The sequence below is a fragment of the Rhinatrema bivittatum genome, chromosome 2 (genome assembly GCF_901001135.1).
Source record: "Rhinatrema bivittatum chromosome 2, aRhiBiv1.1, whole genome shotgun sequence".
Taxonomy (NCBI): domain Eukaryota; kingdom Metazoa; phylum Chordata; class Amphibia; order Gymnophiona; family Rhinatrematidae; genus Rhinatrema; species Rhinatrema bivittatum.
In genome coordinates this window covers 108,008,030-108,031,287 of record NC_042616.1, presented here as the reverse complement: position 1 = coordinate 108,031,287, position 23,258 = coordinate 108,008,030, and the positions used below count along the sequence as shown (strand labels likewise).

General features: G+C 45.0%; 1 protein-coding gene across 1 annotated transcript in view; it reads right to left on the bottom strand.

The window, feature by feature from the left end:
* Positions 1-23,258, bottom strand: part of GTPBP4 (GTP binding protein 4) — a 116,143-nt gene that overhangs the window by 19,593 nt on the left and 73,292 nt on the right. Inside the window, exons 13-15 of the mRNA XM_029588538.1 lie at positions 12,950-13,050; positions 12,329-12,526; positions 2,719-2,784 (exon numbers count right to left, since the gene is read on the bottom strand). Of these exons, the coding sequence (XP_029444398.1) occupies positions 2,719-2,784; positions 12,329-12,526; positions 12,950-13,050 (365 nt within the window). The remainder of the gene's footprint in view (positions 1-2,718; positions 2,785-12,328; positions 12,527-12,949; positions 13,051-23,258) is intronic.

The window sequence follows — 23,258 nt, the reverse complement described above, 5'->3', positions numbered from 1 at the left end:
AGAAAATCAGTGGCATCTCTAGACAGAAGAATTTGTTTTTTGGGGGGGGGGGGGGGGGGGGGGAGCCAAAATGACATTTCTTCATCACACCCACCTCTATAGCATGGATCCTGCTTTAAAATTGGTTATAAAAAAAAGTGTTGTTAAAAAAAGTCCAAAGGGTCCTCTGCATTATTTTAAAAAGCTGGCCAGTTTCACACTTCTAGTAAAACTACTATAAAATTATTTGATAGCCTCATTCAACTAATTCTATATGATTATGAGAGTGAAGTCTGGAATATATAGGAAGGGACAGAATGTCAATACAAATCCTGCACCTCCAGTTCTGTATCTCTGTGCATCCACTGAAATTCCCCCAAACAATGGAGCTTGGATGTTTCCCTTACAGCTCATCATACTAAAAGATATTTTCAAATTCTGGTGTCACCTCACAGTAACAGCAGCACAAACACCTTCCACTGCCAGACACATTGTGAACTAACACAAAACCCCGCAAAAAAGACACTTAAAATCTATACTGCAATCCCATCGTAACATAACAGTAATAACACCAAGGACTCAAACAACAATAACCCTACCTGTGAATAAGCAAGGGTAAATATTACACTGGGTCCTAGAATACCAATACACCACCTACTGAGGAAACAAAACAAACCCGATTGCTATAGATCTCTATACAGACACTATATGATAGCAGAATCTCTCATCATGGTCACACACACAGAGCAGAGACAGACCCTCACCAAATACAGAATACAAAATAAAGGAGCACAAATTAGAAAAAACTGAAATGGAAACCCCAAGAAGCCAGACTCTGTGAATTAACAATGGAAAAACAGAACAACCATTCCTCATAAAACAAATAAAATCAAGAAACATAAAGCATCAGTTATAATAGTAAAACCATACTAATAAAAGAATATTTTAAAACTACTGATAAATAGAATTTCTATTAATTAAAATCATATACATTTTTTACAATTTCCCAAACACCAATAAAATATTTCAAAACAGTACATATATCAAATAACACACAATAATTAAAACTAATAAGGATTTTAAAAAGCCCCTGCTGTCCATACATGGGAGCTCTTGATTTCCAGTCACCCTGATATTGTCGAGGATTAGGAGGTTATCCTCTCTCTCTCACACATACTCACATGTCCATTCTCTCTCACACATACACTGTCACAAACATACACATTCATGCTCTTATACCCAACCATAACCTCTCGCTCTCACAGACACTGACACACTCAGGCTCTAAGGCACTCTCTCCCCCTCCACACACACCCCCACACAAACTCTTACTCCCCTGGATTTTCTCATACACACTCATGCTCTCACTCTCACTGGCTCCCTCACATACAAACAAACACACACTCCCAGGCAAGCTCCCACTCGTTCTCACACAGACACACACACAGACACACACAGGCAAGCTCCTAGTCATTCTCACACTGAACCCCAGGCAGGCTCCCATTCATTTTCACACCACTCCCTCCCCATCCCCCAGGCATGCACACATTCATTCTCACACACACAGACCCCCAGGCAGGCACCAATTTATTCTCACACACACACATACACCACAAACAGGCAGGCACCTATTCTCACACATACAAACCCCAGGAAGACACCCATTCATTCTCATACACAGACACACCCTCAGGCAGGCACCCATGCATTCACACACATACACCACCAGGCAGACTCCCATTCATACACATGCACACACTAAAGGCAGAGACCCCCTCTCTTTCTTTTGCCAGCAACCTTCACTCCCACACACACAGTCTCTCAACTCATCTCATACACGCACACATACACACTGTACAAACCCTCAGTCTCTCTCTCACCTCTGGGCTTCCTCTTCACGGGCCACTGCAGGATGGGCTCTGCAGCGGCCCCGGTCTTCTCGAGCCGCGCTGATCCTCTTCTGCACGCGGCTGATGCTCCTCCTCCTTCCTGCCCGCGCGGCTCCGGCAACATTTTTCTTCCGGGGCCGCGCAGGCAGGAAGGAGGAGAAGTTCCTGCATTGGCTGATGCTCCTCCTCCTTCCTGCCCGCGCGGCTCCGGCAACATTTTTCTTCCGGGGCGCGCGGGCAGGAAGGAGGAGAAGTTCCTGCATTGAGTTCACCGCTCAGCCGCCATTGGGATGACGTCCACCGGCGGCCATTGGCCATCAGCGGCTCGGTGCCCCCTAATGCTCAGCGCCCTAGGCGATCGCCTAGTTCACCTAGTGCTTCCGCCGGCCCTGCCTTCCCTTCTACTCCATAGATTATCTTATCAGTCTCATATCTGCTTGTACACTACTTCCTTCTTCCCCAAGTGATGCAGGATCCAAGCTCTCCAACCTTTGTTCCCTCCCTTCCCCATCTGAGCTCCTTCCCCTCCACTTTCATCCTCTTCAATTTTCTATTTGTTCTTACTCTAGTCTTTGCTGCCTCTCCCCCATCTTTTCCCTTTCTTTGCTTCCCCCTGGAGCTGTAGCAATAGCATGGTACTGTTGCAACAAATTTATGGTAATGTGTCAGCATAAAATCAAGAGTTCAGGGACAACATACTTCTTTCAGATATGGCCACTGTCTCCTCCTGGCAAGCTGACACCCAGGAATTATGTTCCCTGAATTAGGATATTATTAAATTCTCACTGAACTTTGTGATTTAAAAAAATAGTTAAACAGACAAAAAACAAAACAATAAAACACAACTTACATTATCTTTATCAACTATATCAAGACCAAGACCACTCATTTCTTTCTCCAGTGTCTTCTGCCGAACCTGTAACAAGAATGGCTCTTAATCAGGAAAACCAGGTCTCTCTGCTTGAAAATTAACATAGTATGAATAATAACATTTTAAAAAGTTAACAAACAGAAGCATACAGACAAAGCTGCAAGGTACGGAAGGATTCCAACAGCAATAAAGATGGAATTGCACAGTGCTGATGAAGGTGCCAAGTGCAGGGAGGTGACTACATGTGGGACTACATGTGACTACATGTGGGAAAAACAGAGCAGTAGCAAACAGAATGGGAGTGGGTTGTGGAGAGACAGATTTCAGGAAGTCTTAAGCAGTGCACTCACCTGGGGTTCCCGGGTGCCAAAAGTCAAATTTTACCTGCCTAAGATTTTTCCACCATGTGTAAAAAACATAAAACTTATACAAATGTTTTTGACAAGAGCTCTGATGTCTTCTGCTACCTTGAAAACTTGGGTACAACTGTTCTGTATAAAATGTTCACATTTAAATGCTATCACAGCTTGTAAAGAACTCAAAAGTTGAATTATATATGTGCTTTTACGTATTTACTGTTCGCATTCTTCCCTGCATGCCTCCCACCAATAATCAATAATTACACTGAACATTTTGGGCTGCCCTATTGAGAGAACCTTTTAATGCCTGTATTCATATTCACCTCTGCAACGTACTCAACTCCATACTCAGGGCAGTTTTTATACAGGCAACTGCCTCTGACGTCAAATTCTTAAAGGCGCTTAACACTAACACTGCCATTCTTAATCCTTCATTAGTGGCACCAGCTTCCGATCGCAGGAGCAACTTAGGATGAAGAAGGTCTTCAGCAGCCCTTGTGCACTGAAAATCTGCAGCATGCCAACCCTCACACAGTTTTTCCTAGTAACAGGAAGCTGCAGAGTCTATCAGCATGCAAGGGCTGTTGAAGACCACATCTGATTTTTCTTCATCCCGAATTAAGAACATGCCATACTGGGTTAGACCAAGGGTCCATCAAGCCCAGCATCCTGTTTCCAACAGTGGCCAATCCAGACCATAAGAACCTGGCAAGTACCCAAAAATTAAGTCTATTCCATGCTACTGTTGCTAGTAATAGCAGTGGCTATTTTCTAAGTCAACTTAATTACAGTAATAGCAGGTAATGGACTTCTCCTCCAAGAACTTAGCCAATCCTTTTTTAAACACAGCTACACTAACTGCACTAACCCATCCTCTGGCAACAAATTCCAGAGTTTAATTGTGCGTTGAGTGAAAAAGAACGTTCTCCGATTAGTTTTAAAAGTGCCACATGCTAACTTCATGGCATGCCGTTCTAGACCTCTCATGATTTTAAACACCTCTATCATATCCCCCCCTCAGCCGTCTCTTCTCCAAGCTGAAAAGTCCTAACCTCTTTAGTCTTTCCTCATAGGGGAGCTGTTCCATTCCTTTATCATTTCAGTCACCCTTCTCTGTACCTTCTCCGTCACAACTATATCTTTTTTGAGATGCGGCGACCAGAATTGTACACAGTATTCAAGGTGCGGTCTCACCATGGAGCGATACAGAGGCATTATGACATTTTCCATTTTATTCACCATTCCCTTTCTAATAATTCTCAACATTGTTTGCTTTTTTGACTGCCGCAGCACACTGAACTGATGATTTCAATGTGTTATCCACTATGACACCTAGATCTCTTTCTTGGGTGGTAGCTCCTAATATGGAACCTAACATTGTGTAATTATAGCATGGGTTATTTTTCCCTATATGCATCACCTTGTACTTATCCACATTAAATTTCATCTGCCATTTAGATGCCCAATTTTTCAGCCTCACAAGGTCTTCCTGCAATTTATCACAATCTGCTTGTGATTTAACTACTCTGAACAATTTTGTATCTGCAAATTTGATTACCTTACTCGTATTTCTTTCCAGATCATTTATAAATATATTGAAAAGTAAGGGTCCCAGTACAGATCCCTGAGGCACTCCACTGCCCACTCCCTTCCACTGAGAAATGCTATTCTTCTGTAAGATGTAACGAGGGAAATTTTCCTTGCTTCACAGCCACTATGACTGACCTCAATGTTTCCATCCAGAAATGAAATGCCTTTAAGGATTTACTGACATTTCAAATCCAGAATTGGACTTTTCATCCTTCTTGTGGTACATGAAATAAGATTGAAAACTAACCTTGACCCCAATGCTCCTTCGGGACCGGCATTACCGCACCCAGTAAAGAAGTCGATAGAGCAATGGGTGTCCTTGCAGCATTTCTCTTTTGAATGGAAAGACAAGGCAAAACCATAAAAGCATCTTGTTAGGTTTGTGGCATAATGTGGACTCTTGGTCGAAGTGGCGATGACTCCGCCCATGGGGAGGGGCTCCGTGGGGAACCACAACGATAGGCTAGACTCAATACCAAGTGGACACAGAGGAAAGGAACTTCGTTATACTGCTGTGATGAAGATGAATTGTCCAAGGAAAGGACAATGTTGTAGTCCAGCGATATCACAGTAAGGCTCCAGATAGTCTCAGTAGTAATGTAGTTGATGATCTCACCCAATGTAGCGGAGGTCCGGTAGTGTTTCGCAGTGCGGGATAGGCCGTGAACCTGGTGGAGCGAGGAGAGCTTGGAGCGAAATAGTACTCACAGGGTAGCAGTGAAGAGAAGAACCCGTGGCCCGAGGTGCAGGATACCCAGAGCAGGATAGGCCCTCGAGGAGTGAGTACCTAGGAGCACCGAGGGTACCTGGAATAAAGCAGACAAGACACCCAAGGAGAGGGTGTCCTGATGGTTAGGCAGAATACCCCGAAGGGCGAGTAGAAGCGAGAGGCCCACGAGGAGCGGGTACTCAGAGCTTCTGTAGGCAGCGTAATACCCCAGAGGGTAGTGAGGAATCCAAGCAAGCAGCTTAGAAGCGGTCAGAGTAGCAAAACCGAAGTCCTTGCTAACTCGTTGAATTGGAGTGGAGCGGAGATTTAAATACGCGGAGGTATTGACGTCATGCGTTGGAGCCGCCCCCGAGGTTCCCACCATGACGTGCTTAAGAACGTAGGCAGCGCGCGCCCTAGGAGGACTCAGGGGACACCCATGCTGGCTCAGAGATGCCGAGGGGTTCGGCAAACAGCAGCGGAGGCAGCCATCCTTCTGAAGGAGGAGGAGAAAGGTAAAAGAGGTGAGGCAGAGCGGTCGCAGCCATCTGCGATCGATGGACGCAACAGTACCCCCCTTCAAAGGGCCCCCTCCAGGACGTCTTCCTGGTGGTCTGGGTTTCGAGGGTGTAAAAGATGAAATTGACGTACCATGTCTTTGTCCATGTTGTTGGCCAGAGGCTCCCATGAGTTGTCTTCTGGTCCATAACCCTCCCAGGAGATGAGGTATTCCCATGTCTTGCCTCTCTTATGTACATCCAAGATGTCATCCACAGCATACTCAATATCGTACGCAGTGTCCAGATTAGTGGGTTCTGGGATCTTCTTGGAGAACTCAGAGAGCATCAAGGGTTTTAGTAGAGTGACATGGAAGGCGTTGTGTATTCTCATTGATGGAGGTAATTTCAAACTGAATGTCAGATTTCCCAAGCGCCGAAGGATGGCAAAGGGTCCTACATATCGAGGTGCAAAACGTGCTGATGGCAGTTTAAGGCGGAAGAACTTGGTACTCAGCCAGACTTTGTCTCCAGGCTGAAACTGAGGCTCTTCTCGATGGTGAGCATCATAGGTCTTTTTTGCTTTCTGTCCTGCTTTAAGGAGCAGATCCTTCATTTGCTTCCAAAGCTGAGACAACTCTGCTGCAGTGGCCTGTGCTGCAGGAGAAGCCACTGATAAAGGAATTGGCAGAGGAGGAAGTGGTTGTCATCCATAGACGAGTTGAAAAGGAGAAGAACCCGTAGATGTAGCAGGATGAGAGTTGATGGCGAATTCTGCTTAAGGTAGCAGTTCCGCCCAGTCACTCTGTCTCGAGTTAAAGTTGGACCGTAGAAACTGTTTAAGCGTTCTTTTCATTCTTTCAGTCTGTCCATTAGACTGAGGGTGGTAAGTGGAGGTCAAGTCCAAGGAAATGTCAAACCTTTGGAATAAGGCTCTCCAGAACTTAGCAGTGAATTGTGCTCCTCTGTCAGACAGTATATGCTTAGGCATTCCATGAAGGCGGAAGATATGTTTGATGAAGAGTCTCGCTAACTCCACGGCAGAGGGTAATCCCAGCAAGGCTACAAAATGTGCCATTTTGGAGAAGCGATCGACTGTGACCCAAATGGTATTGTTTCTGTTGGAGAGCAGTAAATCTACCACAAAATAGATTGCAATATGTGTCCAGGGTTCATCTGGCGCAGGCAGGGGTTGTAACAAGCCTCAAGGACGTCCGGCTGGCAGTTTTTGCTTGGCGCAAACAGCGCAGGAACCCACATAAGCTTGTACATCCTTCTTCATGGTTGGCCATCAGTAATACCACTGTAACATGGCCAAGGTACGACTCTGTCCAGGATGGCCGGCCAGGCGGGAATCGTGCACCCACTTCAACAGTTTCTTCCTTTGGTTTCTAGCCACAACCGTCTTCCCAGCGGGTACAACATGAGTGGCTGCAAGAACCACCCTCTCGGGATCAATAATGTGACAAGGTTTGTCAGGCACATCCTGAGGTGAGAAGGATTGTGACAGAGCATCAGCCCAGGTGTTCTTCTCTCCCGGACGGTATTTCAAAAGGAAATCGAATCTGTTAAAGAACAGTGACCATCTTGCTTGACGCTGATTGAGTCGTCGTGCATGTCTGAGGTACTCCAAGTTCTTGTGATCGGTGTATACTACTATCTGATGTTGTGCACCTTCCAGCCAAGGACGCCACTCCTCAAAGACCAGCTTAATTGCGAGTAACTCTTTGTCTCCAATTCAGTAATTTCTTTCGGCAGGCGAGAACAGCCTCGAAAAGAAGGAGTAAGGATGGAGCACATTGGATTCGCTGTACTGGCTCAAAACCGCTCCCACTCGGACATGCCAGGAGATCTTTGGCAGCTGGGTCCAGAGGGTACATGGCTGCCAGAGCCCGCCCCCCCTTTGAATGTAGTTTCCGGGGCATCCCATTCCAGGTCAATTAGTTGCTGGACGGCTTGTAATAGTGGGAAATGACGGGAGGTCTGACGGAGTCCCTCTAGTAGGGGGTTCGTCTTAGGTTCCCCTGAGGCGCTTGTGCCCGGGATAGCAAGTTCCCCTTCCTCCAGAGGTTCTAAATCCTCATCCGAGTTGTCCGTGTCCCCGAAGGTGGGGTTTCTGGGCGGTGGGATTACTTCCCTGGGCATAGAGTATCCCGGGATGTTGAGGTCCTCTGGTGGAGCTTGTGGCCATATTATAGGAGGCCCCGGTTGCATGTGGACGAAGGTATGCAGACCTTTGAAGAATTCCACCCAGGAAATAGATGCTGGGTCTAGACTAAGGGGCGCCCCGTCCCTAAGGAGCCCATTTGAGGGGGGGGGGGGGGGGGGGGGGGGGGATGTCCCGCTGTGCAATGTAGGCCCGGCATACTGTTGGAGAGGCTGGAACCCGGTACCAGCTGGGAGGGCCATGAGTTGGATCCCCCTAGGGCCTCCTCGCACTGTATACACAGGGCCGTGGCTTCCTCATGCTGTGCAGCTCTAATGTGGCATGCAGGCCAAAGGCGCTGAGCCTTGAGTTTCTTTTCCGGTTGTGCCATGGCTTGTGTGCGTAAGATGCAGTTTTGCGCTCCGGTGCGTCGAAGTTGTGCGCGCTGTTGTGCGCACAGATCGAAGTTATGCGCCCGGCAAAGTAAGCGTGTGGCTATGCGCGTCGCTTGTGCGCATGGTACTTGGGCATGCGATGTTGTGCGCACCAGGTATTTGTGCGCACAGCTCGCCTCTGTGCGCAAGGATCGGAACGGCGGACAGGGCGAACATATCAAAATGGTGACAGCGACCACGCAGACAATATGGTGACCACCTCAGGAGGGGGGTCTCCATGTGGGAGGACCCTCAGATCTGACCAGGGTCTAGCCCTGCTAGGGCAGATCAACCCGGTGGCACTGGTCCCGGCTGGCGACCTGTGCGACTCCTCGAGCTTCGGAGACTGGAGACTTTTAAATAGATTTCTACCTTACCTTGTCTCGGCACTTCCCAGTCTTGTTCCGGGCGGTCTCTGGCTGCGGGGAGAGATGGAAAATACCTTCACCGCCGCGCTCGAGGTTGCACCCGCTGCCTCTCAGCCTCACCTGATGTCGGGGGCTAGGTCTCTGCCGAGGGTCGGCCGCCGGCCTGAGGCTTACCTCCGAGGGATCGCGGAAATCACCTCGGGAATTCTCAACTGAGGGAGGGACCCAATGGGTGTCACCGCAGGAGAGCGGGGCTCTTCTGTAGAGGTAAGATTTCTTCTTATTTTGGTTCTCTTTGGTAAAATTACTCTAACGCTGTGCGAGCGTGCATAAAGTCCCGAACTGCTATGGAGACGGAAAATACTGAAGAGCTGCACTTCCTGCAGGGGTATATGTACTAGGGCTGACGTCAGATTGAAATCTGATCCGTCTCCAACTGCTATCAGGAGTACACTATACCCATTGGTCCTGAGTCCATCTGCTACACATTAGGAAAACAAGATTTAGAAGCTTTTCATTGCTAATGCGATGCATTAGATTTATTAAGTTGTTTTATACATCATCGTTCCAAAAGAAGATCACAACAGTTTACAAAATCAGCATTCATCTTCTTGGTCAACATTCACGTACTGTGTCAACATTCATATTCTAGGTCAACTTGCCAGGTTCTTATGGCCTGGATTGGTCACTGTTGGAAACAGGATGCTGGGCTTGATGGACCCTTGGTCTGACCCAGCATGGCAATTTCTTATGTATCATCATAGCAAATACATATTCTAGGTCAACACAACAGCTTATATATATTATATTATAATTATATATAATACTATAAATATGGGCAGGCCACGATAAACAACTGCACTTCCAGCACTCAGGAAGAAGCTGTGGACAAGATAAACATGTGCTAGTGCAACTGTCTTGTTGGGCAGAATCCAAACATCTTTTTTTTGGCTTGGGGAAGTGTAGGTGTGAGGAGGGGGGGGGGCCTCTATCCTAGAGGAGAAAGGATTTTGTCAGGGGAAAAAGGGGGTTTTCTTTGTGTTATGGGACTCCAAGCAACATCTATTTAGATATCACACGTTTTTTAAAACTTTGACCAAAATGTTGCTCTAGTAAGTTAAGATAACGGACAGTTGCCAACTTGTTCCAAGCATTACAATCCACACACACTCTCATTCTTGGACAGAAAGGGCATCATGCAGCTATGTACTGTCATGTCACAGATGTTTTCAATTTAAAACAAAACTGAAGGGACGCAGAGGGCATTCTAACCTAAAGGGGTCGTCCATACAATTTTGCTCTGACTCCATCTGCTGGAAGGGGTACACAACCCCACTGTCTGGACTGATCCAGGTATGTACAGGGAATTATTATTACACTCCTTTAAGATGGTCCTCTTTATACTTCCTTAAGTTGCAAGGTGCAGCATATTCGAGAATCAGAAACACCACATAACGAAAGAAGGTAATAGGGAGGAGTCAAGATGGTGGCACGCACTAAGCCTTAAGTCGGAGCTCTCTGGACTTTTGTTGAATTTTATTCCCTTTGAAGAATGCCTGCTAAAAGAAAAGGGAAAAGGTACAGACTTACCAGTCCGTGCAGACTCCTTCTTCAAGTTTCCAACTGGAGATAACCGGCTTTATGTGCCTCGCACCCCAACAGAGGAGAACCAAGGAAGCTGATGTGCACGACGGCATGGGAGAGCCATTCGTGCCGGCAGGGGAGGTGTCTCTTAGCCCGGAAGAGAGGAGACCGCCTGTGCAGAGAGCTGGCGAGGAGCTAGAGGGGGAGGAACCGGTGGCGATTCAAACCGGTACTCCTTCAGAGAGCCCCTCGCAATTACCTGATGGTATTGACCTGGGCCTTCCACCTCGAGCCCGGTGGAAGAACAGAGAATCGCGGCAACATCTGAAACCAGCGGGAGGCTGGAAGAAAGCACGAACGCTGACAATGCCCTCAGAAGCAGCTAATAGCTATACCAACGCGGCCTGCACAGGTAACGTTAAATTCTCTATGGGACTTCATGGCTGAGATGGCCTCTGCAATAAATTCTTTGAGTGATAAATTGGAACAATCCAACTTGCAAAGCCTTCAAAAATCCACTGATATACAAAAACAAGTCGATTTACTGAAAGGAAAAGTCAGTGGTTTGGAAGAGAAAGGCAACGAGTTTCAGAAGTATAAAATAGCAGCGATTAAAGACCGCGAGGTCTTATCTAGGCGGATGGAATTCCTAGAAAATAAATCTAGACATTTAAACCTTCATTTGACAAACTTTCCTAGAGTAGTAGGGGAGATTCCATACACCACTTTAAAGAAATTTTTCATGGAAAAGCTGGAAATTTCTGAAGCAAATTTTCCATCTATCAATACCTGCTTTTTTCTTCCTTTCCCAAGACAGTCTGAAAGTGCCAGTAATGTTCCCTTTGCAGGAAATTTAACGGGTTTTTTGGAAGATTCAACCTTAGAAGTTATAAATAGGGGAACATTTCTGGTATTCTTTATTACAGCGAAGGACATTGGGCTTGGTGATGAAGTCGTATTTCAGGAAATCTCCTATAAACTTTCATGAAGCAACAGTGAAAATATTTCCAGATTTAGCCCCAGCCACGCAGGCCAGGCGTCGAGGTTTTTTAAACCTCAGACAAGTGGCTGTCGGGCTGGGCTTTACAGTAAAAATTGTGTTTCCTTGTAAATGTTTCCTTTCAAAGGGTAATGAACGCTTTTGTGTTTTTTACGTCAGACCAGTTAAAAGAATTTATAGATGCCAGGAAAATTAACATCTTAACCCAATAAGATTGATATGGAGGGTTGGTAATGTGTATCTGCCATCAGTGTTTATATAGTTATTCGAGTGTTGTACTTCCTTAAAAGATTTCATATCCTCCCCACTACATAATCTGCTGGGAGTGGGAATTCATGGTTGAAAGTTAATAATGTATAATTATGTGACTACCCTAACTTGTTTGTTTTCCCTTAAAATTATTTTTCTTTTTATTTCCCTTTTATGAAAAGGATTAATGTAAAGTTAGGAGTAAAGATTTTGTTTATGTTATTAAGAACCCACTGTATTTCTTTATAAGCAAATAATATTTTGTTTATGTATTGAAAAATATAAATAAAGAATTAAAAAAAAACCAAAAACAAAACACCACATAACAGGAATAGACTGTTTGGCCAATACAATCCAATCAGATCCAAAGAAAGTGATTTTTTGCTGACTTGGCTGAGCCTAGAGATTTAAGAAAGTAACTGGGAAACTACTTAAAGTAAAATGACGACTTCTCAGGGAATTTGAATTGTCACAGGATCAATACTACTACATGTCACTTGTAAAACAGTGTCTAAACAAAACAACAAAATGCATTGTTTGCCACAGTGTCTTAGTACTTGCAGGGTGTATCTTAAAAATGCTGCACCACAACACTGTGAACATGGCTTTCTCTGAGCAATGTAAAGGTTGTGTGGGATACAATTCAGACTTGCCTTTTTGACAGTTCTGGGCATTTTCGGACCCTTTGTATCTTTCTCTCTGGACGCCAGAATTTTCAATTTCTTCTTTTCACGAATCTGCTGAGCCAGCTGTCTAATTTCTACCATTTCATCATCTTCACTTTCTAACTCACTGTCATATTCTCCAGCAGCTTCCCTCAGCTCTTCCTCTTTCTCCAACTCTTCCAGTTTCTGTATTTCAAAACACAAATTTATTTAACATTTATAATGCATTAAAATGTGTGTCACTTATATACCTGCTCATCTATCCTTATTTGATTGAAATCCACTCTGAAATCATTTTGGAAAAGAGGTGGAAAATCCAATATTTGGAAATAAAATGACGTTTAAACATCCTGTACAACAATTTGTATCGAACAGTGCCAAAAAACTATTTATACATAAAAATTTAAGGCACACAAAGCACTACAATTCATAACCTAATAAGAAAATGTATGAAATACATAAAACCAATCTTCGATTCTTACTTTCGAAAACTGTTAACAGTGTTTCAAGGTATGTAAACATCTCCTGCCAAAAGCAGCCCAAGCAGACACTAATGTAATACAAACACTTAGGTCACAAATGTTACAGAAGACAGAAACTAAAGCTCACCTTCATGATATCCGGATCAATATAATCAGCAATATTATGGCCCTGCCAGACTTCTGGTATCCTGTCATTTTTTTCAGAGGGATTCATTAGATCCCAGTATTCTACAGAAAAAGGTAATAGGGAGAAATTAGCAGTTAATTTTTTGAGTGAAGATATGGAGGTAACATTTAAATAACTCATTCAATTTTTTCAAGCAGAAGAATCCCCTTGAAATCTGTCAGAATAAGAAACAACAGTGCCAAGGGTTTGTGGAAAAAGTCAAATATACAAACAAGAGCATGAGTGTTTATGACACACTAAGCCATTAAAAAACGTCATGCTAAAAACATTAATTAGAGCTGTGTCCGCATAACGGATGTAAACTGTTAGAAAATGCATCAGAGTATAACAGCAAGTAGTGAAGGAGGCAACAAGGTGCAGGGGATTTTGAAAAGAAAAGCATTGACTGTGCTAGGGACTCTTCCTCTGGCCACTTAGGCTCCTTTGCTTTTGTACTATGTTTATCCTACTACCATTTTAATCCTTCCCCTTAGAAAGGCACAAATCTCAACATCCTAATATTTTCTAGTTTTTTGACAACGCCCCTTACAGAGAGCAGGTACTGCAGCAGTCTGCTGTGACTGAAAGAGATGTGGTAGTAGTGAAAAGCACTGAAAAAGGTACTCGAAGCAGGATATCTGCAATTTTTGTTTTCAAAATGATTACTACTATGAATCAATTTTATAGTCAACTACCATGTGTTACACATCAGTTCTTTTTATATTTTTAATGAAATACTGCAATGTGAGAACTTGGCTGTTCTCGTTACTGCAGGTATGAAACTTCTACAGGGACGCCCCTGCTGCAACATCCTTGTGGTACCCTCTGCAGAGCAGCTTCCTGCCTCCCCCACCCAGCTACATTGATTGTTTCTACTATTGCAGTTTTGCTGAAATCAATTGCAAGAGCAAGATATAAAAAAATAGCTATGAAAGGATGAACATACGTAAAATAAATGTTTCCAAAATAAGTGCCTCTTTCAATAAGATTACAGAGCTCATTTACAATAAAAAAAAAAATGGAGTATGAAAAGCTTGAAACTGAGATCTGTGTTTATGGGCTCCAGTTCTCAAAAGCCATAAAAAATATGCTGGACATTCACATTTGCAAATATGGATGAAAATCATGTTCAAAATATGTTATTTTTTTCACAGCTTAAGAGCACACAGAACTAGAATAATGAGTAGCGCAATCCAGTCATAGGCAAAATGTTTCACATGAGCAACTTTTGGCTCAATTACAAAAGTTGCTTTAAAGAAAAAAATAAAATAAAATTAAGAAAAAAAAAGTCCCTTATCTTAGCAATCTCACCATCACCTGCAAATTGCCAACTGACCAGATTTTCTCTGTACAGTACAGATTTTAGAGGTGGTATCTGGACACTGTCCATATATTTGCCCTCAACCTGGATCTTAGTTTTTCTGAACCCTCCCCTATTCAATACAAGTCTTCATTTCTCGCCCCCATCCCCCCTCTAACCCAGGTCCTTATTCCTACCTGTGGCCAGCAAGAATGCATTGCTTTACCACTTAAAGCCTCTGCTGACCATGCTACGATTCCAGCAGTCTCACGGTTTTTGAACTGCTTGGGGCTTTCTTGGATCTTATGTTACGAATAACACAAGATCTAAGAAGTACAAAAACTTCAAGGCTGCTGGAATCATAGGGTGGTCAGCAGAGACTACCAGTGGTTAAGTGCACCACTCCTCCTGCCAGCTAGGCAGGGAAAATGACCTAGGATCAGGCTCAGAAAGCCTGTCTTATCCAGGTATCATCAGTATATATCTATATCAAAGCAGTATATATCTATATCAAAGCAGATAATAGCAAAAAATATGGAACCATTAACAATCTTAAAGCTGAGCGGACGACTCTCCCCTTAATATAACCCCTTTCTAATTGGGCGGGCTCTAGACTGATCCGTGGTACTACAGGAACGAAAATTAGCAGGTAAGAACTAATTTTCCTTTCCCTGTACATACCCGGATCAGTCCAGACCCCTGGGATGTACCAAAGCCCTTACCCAGGGTGGGACCTGGAGAGTCCCACTCGCAAAACACTCACGCCGAAGGAAGGGTTTGCCGGAGCCCCGACATCTAAGCGATAGTGCCTTGCAAAGGTATGCAGCGACTTCCAAGTCGCCACTCTGCAAATTTCCTGTGGGGAAACAAGTTGAGATTTCGCCCGCGAACGTGTGGAGTGAGCACGCAAGCCTTCCGGAACTGGACAACCCCGTGTAATATATGCGGAAGAAATATCCTCCTTCAACCATCGTGCAATAGAGGCTTTAGAAGCTTTGGAGCCTCTATTAGGACCACTCCACAGCATGAAGAGGTGATCAGACCACCGAAAGTCACTGGTAATCTCGAGGAAACACAATAAAGCTCTCTGAACATCTAGACATTTGAGCTCCCTCGCATTGGGATCAGACGCCGGTAAATTAGGAAAAGCTGGAAGTTCCACTGACTGTTTGACATGGAACGCTGAAACCACCTTTGGTAAAAAGGAAGGTACCGTCCGTAAAGAAACTCTGGATTCCGAAATCTGAAGGAAAGGGTCTTGACAAGATAACGCCTGTAACTCAGAAATTCTTCTAGACGAACAAATGGAGACGAGAAAAATTACCTTGTGTGTCAAATCCTTTAACGTAGCCCTTCGGAGCAGCTCGAAGGGAGGTTCACACAGAGAACTAAAAAACATGCCTTACTGGGTCAGACCAAGGGTCCATCAAGCCCAGCATCCTATTTCCAACAGTGGCCAATCCAGGCCATAAGAACCTGGCAAGTACCCAAAAACTAAGTCTATTCCATGCTACTGTTGCTAGTATTAGCAGTGGCTATTTTCAAAGTCAACTTAATTAATAACAGATAACAGACTTCTCTTCCAAGAACTTATCCAATCCTTTTTTTTTTTTTAAATACAGCTACATTAACTGCACTAACCACATCCTCTGGCAACAAATTCCAGAGTTTAATTGTGCATTGAGTGAGAAAGAACTTTCTCCGATTAGTTTTAAATGTGCCACATGCTAACTTCATGGAGTGCCCCCTACTCTTTCTATTATCTGAAAGAGTAAATAACTGATTCACATTAACTTGTTCTAGACCTCTCATGATTTTAAAAACCTCTATCATAGCCTTAAGAACTAGATTAAGGTTCCAGGACGGACAAGATTTCCGAACTGGAGGACGAAGATTCATCATACTTCTAAGAAAACGAACCACATCCGGATGAGACGAAATAGAGGAACCTTCAATTTTGCCACGGAGAGAACCCAGTGCTGCTACCTGCACTTTAAGAGAGCTAAGAGATAAACCCTTGGTGAAGCCATCCTGTAATGAAAGATAATATTTCAGGAATTAAGGCCCTAAGAGGGCAAATTCCCCTGATGGAACACCAGGACTAAAACATCTTCCATACCCCAACATAAGAGAGATTAGTAGACTTCCTTCTAGACTTAACAATGTGTTGACTACCAAGTCTGGGTAACCTTTCCTTTTCAAATGCCTCCTCTCAAAAGCCATGCCACTAGACAAAAGCGAGCAACCTGGTTGAAAAATATAGGACCCTGTCGAAGAAGATGCATCAGGTGGCCGAAGCGAAGTGGGACGTCCACCGCCAGGTTGACCAGATCCGCAAACCACGGAAGCAGAGGCCACTCCGGAGCCACCAGAATCACCTCTTCGCAACGCTTTTCTATGCAACGTAGAACCTTGCCCACCAGCGGCAACAGAGGAAAAACATATAGTATAACTCCCTGAAGACTTGGTAGAACCAGAGCATCGACCCCTTCGGCCCCATACTGTCTTCGGCGACTGAAGAATCGGAAGGCCTTGGCATTCCAAGAGGTCGCCATAAGATCGACGTGAGGTAGACCCCAACCATCTCGAATTAAACGCATGGCTGTCTCAGAGTTCCCACTCGCCTGGATCCAAGTGTGTGCGATTCAAGAATTCCGCCTAAACATTCTCTGTTCCTGCAATGTGGGATGCCGCTAATCTCTCATTCCGCCCAGAGCACCAACCTCTGCGCCTCTAGAGCCACTACCTTGCTTTTGGTTCCACCCTGCCGATTTATATACGCTACTGTTGCCGCGTTGCCCGACAGAACTCGAACCGGACGATTCTGTAGTAACGGTAGAAACTCCTTCAAGGCCAAGCAAACCGCCCTGGTCTCTAGACGGTTGATAGACCATGCAGACTGTCTCGTGGACGAGGATCCCGGAACCGAATAGGACTGACAAACTGCTCCCCATCCAGAGAGACTGGCATTAGTAGTAACCCTATCCAATTGGGAACTTCGAGGTCCACTCCCCAACTGAGATTGGAAGTCTTAAGGCACCATGACAGACTGCCTCTCGGCAAACCCTCGAGAGGTAAGCGGATATGATATTCTTCCGATACTGGCTTCCAGCAGGACAACAATGCCGTCTGTAGTGGTCTTATATGGGAAAACATCCAGGGAACCAAGTCCAGCATGGAGGCCATCGAGCAGGGTACCTGCAACCGGAAAAACCGGCGGATCTGGGCCTGAGGTTTCAAGATTTGACCTTGAGAGAGAAAGACTCTGCCTATAAGAGTATCGAACAGAGTTCCTAAATACTCCAGTTTGTGTTGGTGACAGCTGACTTTTGTCGTGATTCACTACCCAACCTAGAGATTGTAGGACTTCGAGAACTCGATAAACCGTCTTGCGGCATAGAGACTCTGTCTTGGCTCTGATCAATCAATCGTTCAAATATGGGTGAACTAGAATACCCTCCTTTCGAAGGAAAGCTGCCACCACCACATCATCTTGGCGAAAGTCCGCAGAGCCATGGAGAGACCAAACGGAAGAGCCTGAAACTGAAAATGTTGACCCAGAAACATGAAGCGGAGAAAATGCTGAGTCCCCTGATGGATGGGAATATGTAGATAAGCTTCCATGAGATCCAAGGAAGCCAGGAATTCTCCTTTGGTACAGCCGCTATGACCTGAGGGTTTCCATCCTGAAGCGTGGCACCTTGAGTTTTGCATTGACCTTCTTTAAATAGAGTATCAGCCGAAACGAGCCCTCCCTTTTTGGGGAACCAGAAATTAAATGGAGTATCTCCCCTGACGGAGCTCCGCTCTGGGAACTGGTACTACCACAGTTAACTGACATAACCAGTCTAGAGTCAGTTGTACTGCCGCTCGCTTGCCCGGATAGTTGCATGGGGAAATTAGAAAAAGTTCCCGTACGGGATGAGCAAATTCTAAAACATAACCGTTTCTTATCACACATTGAGAACCCACTGGTCCTGAGTGATTTTGGCCCACTTGTCGTAAAAGTGCCGTAAGCGACCTCCTATAATAGGAACGACCGAGTGGACCAGCCTGGCATCATTGGGTAGACTTACCTCCTGCCGAGGAGCCACCAGAGGACCCCCTAAAGGACCCTCTGGCTCCACAAAAGGATTGTCTCCATGCTTGCCCCCGCAAAAAAAATTGTCTCTGCGGACCCGGCATACCACGGGTAGGCCGCAATTTTCTGTCGGACTGAAAACGAGACCTCGATTGAAAAACGAGGACTTTATTGTCTCCAAGAGACTGGATCAGCTGCTCTAGAACCTCACCAAACAAGAACTTACCTTTGAAAGGCAAGGATGGCAATTGTGACTTAGAGCAGTGGTCCCCAACCCTGTCCTGGGGGCCCAACAGCCAGTCGGGTTCTCAGGATACCACAATGAATATGCAGGAGAGAAAATTTGCATGCACTGCCTCCATAACATGCAAATTTTCTCTCATGCATATTCATTGTGGATATCCTGAAAATCCGACTGGCTGGTGGGCCCCCAGGACAGGGTTGGGGACCACTGACTTAGAGGAAACATCGGCCGCCGAATTATGAAGCCAAAGCAACCTTTGGGCGGCCACAGCTGATGCCATTACTCTGGAGGAAGATTGCACCAAATCACAGAAGGAATCCGCACCGGAAACCACAGCTGCTTCCACACACTCAGCCGTATCCGCGTCCATACCTGATTGAGACAAATTACCTTGAAGCTGCTGTACCCACCAGAGACAAGCACGCTGCAAGAAACTTGAACAAAGCGCTGTACGCAAACCCAGGGACATCACCTCAAAAATCCTTTTAAAATGTAACTCCATCTTATGATCTTCTACATCTTTTAAAGCGGGCGAACCAATAACAGGAATCGTGGTGGGCTTAGTCACAGCAAACACTGCCGCACCTACTTTCAGGAGAGAAAAAAAATTCTAAATCCTGTTCTGGTAGAGGGTAGTTTCCCCATGGCTCTGCCAACCTTTAAACCAGAATCAGGAGCCCCCCATTCCTCTTCTACTAACTTCCTAACTGATCTGTGGTAAGGGAAAGAAGTTGGAGGATCTCACATGGCACCTAGTGCCGGGTCCTTACCGTCCAAATCCTGGTTCTCCTGAGGCATTTTAACCCCAAGAACCTGGTAAGCCAAGGGAAGCAAACCTCCAGCTCTTCCCTTTTAAAAAGGCGGACCACCTTAGGATCCTCTGCCTCATGAATAAGAGAGTCCGGGTCATCCCCTTGACCCACATACTCGGTAGCCAGAATAACCGGAGCCACCAGGGGAGCTTGGCCAGACCCCGAACCAATACCACTAGGAGCTATGATAGCGTCCTCCGGATCAACCACCCCAGCTGCATCACCCTGCGGGCGAAAAATCAAGCCCTGTGCTGAGGGAACCCTATTACCGGGCATAGGAGACCTCCTGGGACCCCCCGAAGGGCCCTCAGATGGACTGGACTGTGTAATCCCCCAAGCCACTTTCTGTCTGGCCATATAGGCATCTGTCTGGCCATATAGGCATCTTGAAGTAACAAAACAAAATCTGTGGAGAAAAGCCTCCCTGCACCAAAACCAGCATTGTCTGGTTGAAAAACAGGCAAACCAGAGCTTTCTTCCACCCGGCGACACAGGAAATGCTGCGGCAAAATCCAAAATGGCCGCCGTTCCCACGCCAGCCGGGTGAGGTAAAAAAAGAAGTTGAAGCCTGTCCAAAAAAACAACACTTGACACTGTTTAGCGGGAGAAGGAGCCACAGACAAACCCTCCCCACTGTCGGCACAGTTAGCGCATAACCCCGACTTATTAAGCCGGGAAGAATCAGAGCTGCATGAATGGCATGCCCTGCCGCAAGCCATAAGGTAGAGATAAAATTAAAATCCCTTCTCTGAAGATACTCACCACAACAGAAGGAAAGGTCCCCAAACAAACAGCCAGAGCCCCACAAAAAGCTCCTACCTAATGGGGAGAAAGTTGCTCGCCTGTAGGGCAGTGCTCCGGTGCAGTTTTTGTGGGTTTTTTTTTTTTTGTTTGTTTTTTTAATTTGGCTTTAGTTAAAAATGAACAACTTGCCCAGAAAAATAGGAAAAAATAGGAAAAAAAAACCTCTTGTAAAAAAGTATTGTAAAGAACCTGCAGCCGCCTCAGCGGCCTTGTGAAGACCTCATGGGCGCCCAGACCAAGTACACACAAAGGTACCAACCCCTGGCTCGGCCACCTCAACCGGACAGGGAAGAACCCTAAGGATTCTAAAAAAATAAAAGAAAAAAAGTTAGCTGAAAAAAATTAGTCAACTCCAGGATTAATAGCCTCTGCCATCTGCTAGAGACAGAGAAATACTGACGAACTGCAGGTGGCATGGTTGCTTAGATACGGTTTCAGCGAGGTTTTTTTTCTCTGTCTCCATCTGCTGATAGGGGGAGATGAACCCAGGAGTCTGGACTGATCCAGGTATATACAGGGAAAAAAACAGTTAAGTTTATTTAGTTAATTCAATCAGTCTGTGGCATGGTTTGGACCCGATAGAATAGATACACACACTAATTTAAACCCCAATTCCAAGCTTCTATCCCACAGAGGCTAGAGTCCTCCCACCCAACTCATTTACTCCACGAAAGAGCAATCTGCTCTTGGCAGCTATTCCAATTTTGTGGCTGCTGCTGATATTACTTGGGGGAGGCCAACCAGCAGACACACCAAAGCCATAGCAAAAACCTTGCAGAACATCACAGGCAGGGAGGAGGAAGATGTCAGATGGAACAAGCTTCCTTTTCCACAGTGGCAGTGATCTCTCTTGATCTGGCCTCGGATGGACTTATTTCAACCACAAGCCTGGTCTTATAATTGCTAGTGATGACACCTCACCATTAGGAAAATCAGCTTAATAAAAATAAAGCCTAGCGATAAGCACTAAATATCCCAGAATGCTGAACTACTTCAGGGGATTCAGGTTTGGGGATCTGGGGGCCTGAGCATGCCATGGAGTGAGGGAACACAGTGGTTGCAATTTTGAGAGCTGCTGCCAGCCAACCAGCAATGTTGAGGGTGCATCTTGGAGGAAGTGTCCCTCCAGTCCTGGGGCCGGTAAAGGTTGCCAGCTCTGCCCGGATAATCTGCTTAGGGTGAGAGTGGCAGAGGCCATTAAGAGAACAAAAATAGGGAATAAATAAAGAATAATTTTAAAAAAGCCAACAACCTAAAACATTCACAAATTGGTATCTAATACCTGAACTGAAAATAAAATTTTCTACGTTTCTTCTCATTATACTGTTCGTATCCCAGATCAGTCCAGACAAGTGGATTTATGCATCCCTACCAGCAGATGGAGGCAGAACACAAAACTCTGAGGCACTGCTACATAACAGAGTGCCACCTGCAGTTCACTCAGTGTTTCTCTGACTGACAGGAGGTTGAGGTGCAAACCTGCAGTCTGACTAAAAAGAAGGAGCATTCAAAAATCAAATTAGAGTCTACTTTCTAAATAGTAAAACAATAAATAAAAATAAGATTTAAAAAGGACAGTCAAATATCAACATAAAAATATAGTCGCTACTATACTTTAAATTACTTAGACATAATGTAGTGCAAAACAAATATAGCAGGCCTTGATCAATTTAAGGAGTTCAATTCATGTAAATCACTGAAAGCCAAATTAAAACCAAAAACGCATTAATCATTTTTCTGAAGACTAGATAAATATTTAACCTATGCAGGCTGGCACGCAAGTGATTCCAAAAAAGTTAGGGTCCACATACGATTAAAGCTCTCTTCCTTGTATCCACCAAGTGAATATCACTTGAAGATGGCAGATCAAAAAGGATTTCATTAGAGGACCTAAGAGAACTAACTGATACAGAGGAAGGGATCATCTCTCTCAAAGGAGATTGAAACATATCATGGAGAGCTCTATTAACTAAAATAAGCACTTAAGGGTTAAAGGTAACGAGTGACTGTCAGCCAAAAAAAGGGGAGGCTGCATGTTCCCTATTATGGCTGTTGACCAACCTTGCAAAGTTGAGTCCAAGGAATGGAGAAATTACTTACCTGATAATTTCATTTTCCTTAGTGTAGACAGATGGACTCAGGACCAATGGGTTATGCTCCCCTGCCAGCAGATGGAGACAGTCAGGCTGCAAAGCTTATGTCACTGTACATATACCCCTGCAGTGACCTCAGCTTTCCAGTATTCTCTTCAAAAGCTACCATGGACATACTAGTGAAAGGACTTAATTGAAAATATGATGAAAATGATGAAAAAATATATCACCGTAACTGTACTCAACCAACCATAAACACCGAGCTCCAGTAAGAATATAGGTACCTTAATCTAGGGATTAGATGAACACTTACCCATGATCCCTTGGCTTCAAGGCCCATTCTACAGGAGGATCCGTGGCACAGGTCTTGGGTAGCCGAGGGTGGTATGCTGAGTCCATCTGTCTACACTAAGGAAAATGTATCAGGTAAGTAATTTCTCTATTTCCTAACGTGTAGCCAGATAGACTCAGGACCAATGGGAGGTTCAAAAGCTACTCCCGATTGGGCAGGAGGCTGCCCGTGGACTGGTCAACACTACCCGTGCAAAGGCAGCATCCTCTCTGGCCTGTACATTCAAGTGATAAAACCTGGAGGTGGTGTGCAAGGAGATCCACATCACCACCCGGCAGATATCGACAGGAGACAGTCATCTAACCTCTGTCCATGAGACTGTGTGAGCCCTAGTGGAATGAGCTCTAATCTGAGAAGACAATGGCTTTCCAGCCTCCACATAGGCTCCCATGATCACCTCCTTAATCCAGCGAGCTATGGCAGCTCATGAAGCTGATTTGCCCTGTTTCTTTCAGCCATGAAGAACAAACAGGTGGTCAGTCTTTCAGAACGGTTCTGAGACTTCCAGATACTGCACTAAAAGCCTCTTGACATCCAAATGACGGAGGAGCTGATATTCTTCTGTGTCCTTGAGTTTATCTATG